General features: G+C 36.4%; 2 protein-coding genes across 2 annotated transcripts in view; both read left to right on the forward strand.

The window, feature by feature from the left end:
* LOC118752947 (UNC93-like protein) overlaps positions 1 to 311 on the forward strand; it is a gene marked incomplete at its 5' end in the record, with an annotated part of 3,627 nt that extends 3,316 nt beyond the window's left edge. The window contains one exon of the mRNA XM_036487799.1: positions 253 to 311. Within this exon, the coding sequence (XP_036343692.1) occupies positions 253 to 311 (59 nt within the window). The remainder of the gene's footprint in view (positions 1 to 252) is intronic.
* A 1,626-nt stretch (positions 312 to 1,937) lies between these two features.
* LOC118733427 (UNC93-like protein) lies at positions 1,938 to 6,908 on the forward strand (the record flags this gene model as incomplete). Its single annotated transcript, XM_036462807.1, is given in 5 exon segments — positions 1,938 to 2,072; positions 3,106 to 3,302; positions 3,405 to 3,613; positions 5,025 to 5,872; positions 5,942 to 6,908. Coding segments are annotated over 5 exon segments (1,551 nt in total), but the record flags the coding sequence as incomplete, so codon positions are not given.
* Between the last annotated feature and the right edge of the window lie 4 nt (positions 6,909 to 6,912).

Below are 6,912 nucleotides of genomic sequence, written 5' to 3' on the forward strand. Positions count from 1 at the left end.
GCATAAATATTTATAAAATATAAATAAGTGACAGACAATGTATGCTAAAATTCAATGACACAAGAGAAGCTTACTAAAGTTAAAAAACATGCTATTTGGAATGATATTTTATCAGTATCTCTTTGCTATATACAAACATACCTACATTTATATTTTACGCGCAAATCAGCAATTAGCAAAAAATTTTTTAATTCGGCTAAATATTGCTAAAATGTTTCACATTTGTTTTAATACATTTTTTCTTGTTACTAGTAGCAAAGATAAAATTAGTCTTTCTGCAAGTATGGAAATCTGCTAACGAGGAGGTCTAAGTGTTATTCATTTGTTGTTTAGCCATAAGTTTTTTAAAAATTAAACGAATTTAAAAATAATATTTTTTTTGTGTTTATAACGATAAAATTTAAATCAGCAATTTAAAGAAAATTAAATAAAAAAGATTAACATAACAAAATAAGTTTCTAAAAATTAAATGAAATTAGAAAAAAGATATGTTTCTTTTTAAATAATATAATACAAATATTTAAAGAAAATAAACTAAAAATGAAAACCTGGGATAAATTCCTAAAATTTAACTTAATAAAATGGTTTACTTTTTAAAACAATAAAATTTGAAATTTAAATTAATTAAGAAGATTACCAAAAATATATGTAGATAGGTTTCTAAAAACTAAATGGAATAAATAATATAAAATAAATAAATATAAAATAAAATAAGTTTCTAAAAACATTATTAAATTAAAAAATATACATATGTATGTATATTTATTTTGCTTTTTAAAACAAAAAAATCTAAAAAAAATTAAAAGAAAATTAATAAAAAATAATAATATAACTTAAATTGAAAAAAAAAATCGTTTTCCCAGGAGTCGAACCTCGGATCTCTCGAATGGGAAGGCAGTGCTTTTTTCACACGGAAATTGCGACTGTTGGAGCAGCGCGAACGAAATGATATACAAATTCCTTCTGTTTTTATCATGAGAGGCATCTTTTTTTGTAAGACTTTCTTGCCAGAATAAAAAAAAAAAATTTCAAACTATCTTGCCTACTGTTGTCTTTCAATTGCCTTACGAAAGACTTTCAACTATCTTAGCCAGAATTGCCCTGTTATTCGTATTTGATTATTTCGACAGTGTGGGAAAATTGTGAATTTTGAACGAACTTCCAAGTTCCTTTCGTAGAACAAAAATCAACAGTGAACATGGCAAAAAACTAACACCGATTTATCTCCAAATCAAATCGGAAATACATCACATCAGCTTTGTGCTGCCTACACACGAGACAACCATTGAAGCAACGTATTAAGGCAACCTGTTTTTCTCGTTCAATACACACGAGGCAACCGACCAAACCGCACAACCAACACAAAATAAAAAAACATTTTGATTTTCGGGTGACGGTTGCGGCAGCACGAATTTTAATGAGCAACAACTGCTACACACGGGGCATTCCCCGGTTGCTTCAACGGTCGGCTCGTGTTTAGTAAACCTTATAGTACTTTTCCAGAGGCTGGCAGACCTACAAAATTGCCTAAGTGTTTTGGATTTTTTTTATCTCCAAAGCACATTCTAACGCCTACGAAACATAATCTGTCGAATAAAATGAAAAAAAATATAAACAATTTGTTGGAATCAAAAAAAAGTTTTTACAAAGGCCTTTTAATTCACAGAGTGTGGATACGAAGCTTTACTTCTGGTAGAGAAAAATACATGTCTAACTGACAATATTGTTCACGATACGCACTCGATTTGTTGATTAACTGATTTATGTTTTAAATTAACCACTTAAATGCTAGCGATTTTTCAGCATAATAAAAAATTTACCTTTGCCTAGTTTTTAGATATTGTTTTTATTGATTTAGATTATTTTTTATTAAAAAACCACTTAAACCAAAACAAAAACACTAACAATTTTGTATACTCTTACATCTTGTTTTGCAGCCAAAAGCTGGTTTTGAGCCAGATACAGCATCACTCAGAGAGAAAGTCATTTTAAATCCGGGCGAAAAATGGCGCATTTTGAAAAATATCTCCATCATATCATTTGCATTCATGGTACAATTCACAGCGTTTCAGGTAAGTCAACGAAAAGGCATATTGATTCTCTATAAAATATATGTATGTACATACAGTATTGGACATATCTATAGCACCCCCATTGTTTTCCACTTATGTTTAATTATTTAGTTTTAAGAATTTTCAATTAAAATAGAGTTCATTCTCTAACAAAACTAATATAAAACCAACTTTAAAGCTTTTTAAAAGACTACAAAAAACGCAACAATTTTTAACCGAAATCTCAAAGTTTTTTCTCAGAAGAGTTCGAATTTTTTCGAGTACGCATTTTTATAGCCCATTGAATTTAAGTCTGATAATGTGCAAGTTTCAAGTCGCTACAAATTACCGTTTATTTTTTTAGAATTTTTTTTGTCCCATTTGCTTCTATATAACGAATAAACACAATTCAAAAAAAAATCTTAAAAAATCAACGGTAATTTTTAGCCGCTTAAAACCTGCACATTATTGGGCTAAAATTGACTGAGCTTTAAAATTGTGCACTTGAAATTTAGGTGGGAATTTGTCGCGTTTTTTTTGTAGTCGTTTAAAAACTTTAAACCCTGGGTTTATATGAGTTTTGTTATAGAATAAACTGTATTGAAAATTCCTAAAAATAAATAAATAAAAATGAGTGGCAAACAATATCAATTTGAAATGGGGGTGCTATTGTATTGGCCAATACTGTATGTACGCATTTACCTACAAACATACACAAAATCGATACATTTTATAGTAGTAAAAACAAAAATGCATAAAAAACAAAATAAATATATTCAGTCGCCAATGAAAAAGCGCACGCACTGGCCAATAGCCGCCCATACATATGTACATACATATGTATAATTTAAAAACCAAGCATACGCACATGCAGACATATAAACATACATACATACATACATACATGCATAACAAGCGCATATGTTAATACAATAAAAATTCACTTTCTCTTTGTTTTCCTACACACATTTCAATCTTTTTGTTTTTTGTTTCTTTTCAACTTTTTGTTTGTTTACGTACTTAACACAACGCTTGTCTTGTTTCCGTCAACCAGGGCACAGCCAATTTACAGTCCTCGATTAATGCCGAAGATGGCTTAGGCACTGTATCGTTGAGCGCCATTTATGCGGCGCTTGTCGTCTCATGCATCTTCCTACCCACACTTATTATACGCAAATTGACTGTAAAGTGGACGCTGGTCTTCAGTATGCTGTGCTATGCGCCGTACATCGCCTTCCAATTGTTCCCAAAGTAAGTAGTCAAGCAATGGATGTTCATGTCCATACATATGTATTCGCATTTATCAAACTTGAATTATCTAACGCTCCACATCTTATTTCTGTTCCTACATAGGTTTTACACATTGGTTCCTGCTGGTATTCTAGTCGGTTTGGGTGCCGCTCCTATGTGGGCATCTAAGGCCACCTATTTGACTCAGGTCGGTCAAGTGTATGCGAAGATAACCGAACAGGCGGTGGATGCAATTATTGTGCGATTCTTCGGTTTCTTCTTCTTGGCTTGGCAAACAGCCGAATTGTGGGGAAATCTGATTTCGAGTTTGGGTAAGTTGAAGATTAATAAATGGTAATTAAGTCAAGCGTAGGTAAAAAAAAAATATTAGGTGAAAAATAAGAAAACCCCTGTGCGGTAGTGGCTAAACGTGCGCACTGACAGTCCGCAGGGTCTGGGATAGAGCACAGTTCCCAATTAACATCAAAAGCTAAAGAAAAGAAAAAGCTATTTCTAATAGCGGTCTCCCCTGACAAAGCTCCGAGTGTATTTCTGCCACTAAAAACAGCTTCCCTTAAAAATACAATCGCTGTTCTGAGCCGCCGTAAAACTGGAGTTCCTTACCCTTTGTGTGAAAACATCAAGGTGCACGCCACAAATCGGGGGAGAAGCTCGTCGGCCAAACACTAACATATTGTGTAAGCGCTAATCTATTATAACATATTATTATTATTTAAAAGTCATAAACTCCGAAGCCGTTGTTGGAATTGATCCTCGATGTTGGCTAAATTTATCCACGATCCGCTACGACAGCTCTGTCTACATACTATGGTTTTACAGTTATTTTTGTTTGCCTTTCTTCATATTATTCTTATTTGGCTCTATAATCGTTCGTCGGTTTGTGCCCAGCCCAAAGCACTTCGCCAAGTGCCAGTCTCCTTTGCGAAGTGGTGTCAGTTGTATATACCCGAGTGCAGAGAGATCATGGATGCCGAGTCGAAGGATCTTTAGGTAGGTAGAGGCGGCTGCCGCCTTAGCGGCACACTTAGGCCATCGATAGAAGGCCCATTGTGTTACACACACAGTTGACACCCGTTCAATTATCCTCCCTATTGAACCACTTCGTTTCGCTGATGAATCTCAGCAGGCACCCCGCATCGGTATTTGAAACCTCCCTAAGGTCGGCCAGGAATGGTGAACCCAGGGCATTTACACAAGAGATGCAATACTGTTTCCTCCTCTTCGTCGTCCTTGCAGCTTCTGCAACATCTACAAAAAGGCACGCCGAGCCTTTCTGCATGCTTACCTATTAGACAGTGCCCGGTTAGGGCCCCAACGACATAGATATATCCTCTCTTCTAAGAGAGTATACCCTTCGTGACCGCTTCCGGTCCCATTTAGGCCAAGTCTGCCTGGAAATTCGACAAGACGTACTTTGACTCCATCTTTCTTCAGCTTGTTTGTAAACAAATTCACTAAGTTCATCTGTCATGCAGGTTCCCTCTATGTCCCTTTGACCAGGGACCCAATTGAGGTGAAGTCTCTTCTGCTTGGCCTTCTTCTGTAGATATAGGCGGCAGTCCAACGCAATCTTTGAGTGAAACGTGAAAGAGCTCAGAGCTTTGGTTGCAGCCTGGCTGTCACTAAAAAGAAAGGTGGCACACTATTATATACATATCAATATTTTTAAGAAACATATCGTATAAGTTATTAAGACTAATTTTCTCGTTTCCTTTTTTGCAGTGCTTTCGAGCGGAGCTCATGGCAGTGGCGGTGACAGCAATACCACCACCTCTGAAGATTCTCTGAAACACTGCGGTGCGAACTTCTGTGTGCAAAGTTCGACCGGCATTTTGAGCCGTCCACCAGATAATGAAATCTTCGAAATCTCTATGATCTACTTGTCTTGCATCATTGCTGCCGTAGCCATTATTGCAATCTTCCTGGATCCCCTAAAGCGGTATGGTGAAAAACGTAAGGGTTCACAATCGGCACAAGAATTGTCTGGCATGGAATTGCTGTCGGCTACTTTCCGTCAAATGAAGAAACCAAACCAGCAATTGCTCATTCCCATCACAATTTTCATTGGCATGGAACAGGCTTTCATCGGTGCCGATTTCACACAGGCATATGTTTCGTGCGCTTTGGGCATCAATCAAATTGGTTTTGTGATGATCTGCTTCGGTGTGGTCAACGCTATTTGCTCGATCCTTTTCGGTTCGGTAATGAAATATATTGGACGTCTGCCCATCATTATTCTCGGCGCTGTAGTGCATTTCACACTCATCTCCATTGAATTGTTCTGGCGTCCCAGCCCTGAGAATCCACTCATCTTCTACGCCATGTCCGGATTGTGGGGTGTCGGCGATGCTGTATGGCAAACGCAAATCAACGGCCTATACGGTCTGCTCTTCCGTCGCAACAAAGAAGCGGCCTTCTCCAACTACCGTCTCTGGGAATCAGCTGGCTTCGTGATCGCCTATGCATATGCGACAACTTTGTGTGCGCGCATGAAGCTTTATGTTCTATTGGCTGTATTGGCATTGGGATGCGTTGGATACACTATTGTGGAAATTCTGTATAGAAGAAAGGTATGTAATAAATGGCAGCATAAATACTGGAAGATCCAATTACTCATTTGTTTATTTATTCTAATTTAGCAACGCAAGCTAAAGAAGCAAGAGAAATTGGAGGCTGCCGCCAAGGAGAAGGAAGCGGCTGCCGCTGCAGCAGCCGCTGAGGCTAATGGCCCAACCGAAGTGGAAGAAACAGACGACGAGCTGGATGATCTCGAAGAAGATATTGTTGTGACGCATTTCTAAGTCCACTTCTAAACACAAATACACACACACTTACAAACGCGTGCTCAAACATGCATACAACTGCAAAACAAACAGTTGCGCCCTACATATCGTCAAACGTAATGTGCATATGTATGTATGTACACATGTGAAAGCTTCTCACATGTGAAAGTGCTTTGAAAAGCTTGGAACACTGCAGCTTTGGCAAGCTTATAAACAAGTGTGAAAGCACTTCAAATCATTAGGGCACATACACATACGATGTAAGCTTTTGTTTTGCTTTTTTTGTTTCGCCTGAGCGCTTTTAGTGTTGGCGTGTAGGTGTAACTTTTCTTTGTTTTTTTTTTTGTTTTACAAAACAAAAAAATGCTTTTGCATGCAAAAGGGCGAAAATGCATGCTGCAGTGAAGTGGTAGAGTGATTATTATGTTGCGGCGACTCAGTGTATGTAGCAATTATGTAGTAAAGAAAATGAATGTTGGACAAAAAAGTTCGCCTTTCTGCAGCTTTCCTCAGTTGTTACTTTGTTAAATGTATGTACTTATAAAACTTGCAATAGAAAAGGACACTTTAAAGTTTAAAGTATTTACATAAATATCAGAACAAGTAATAACAAATATAATTGAAAGTAATGTGTTATAAAGTTTATTAAATAGTTATTTAGTCTAATAAGTACAACAGAAACAACGCAGACATACTTACACACAAACACTTACATTTTATGTACACACACGTTGACATAAGAAGAACAAAGTTACACAAAAGCTCACATAAGCATGTAAAGTAAGTGCAATTTGTAAATAAATAACTAGATTGAAGTAATAAACAAA

The sequence above is a fragment of the Rhagoletis pomonella genome, unplaced genomic scaffold, assembly GCF_013731165.1.
Source record: "Rhagoletis pomonella isolate Grant_MI unplaced genomic scaffold, Rhpom_1.0 Rhpom_scaffold_00002, whole genome shotgun sequence".
In the NCBI taxonomy this organism is placed as follows: domain Eukaryota; kingdom Metazoa; phylum Arthropoda; class Insecta; order Diptera; family Tephritidae; genus Rhagoletis; species Rhagoletis pomonella.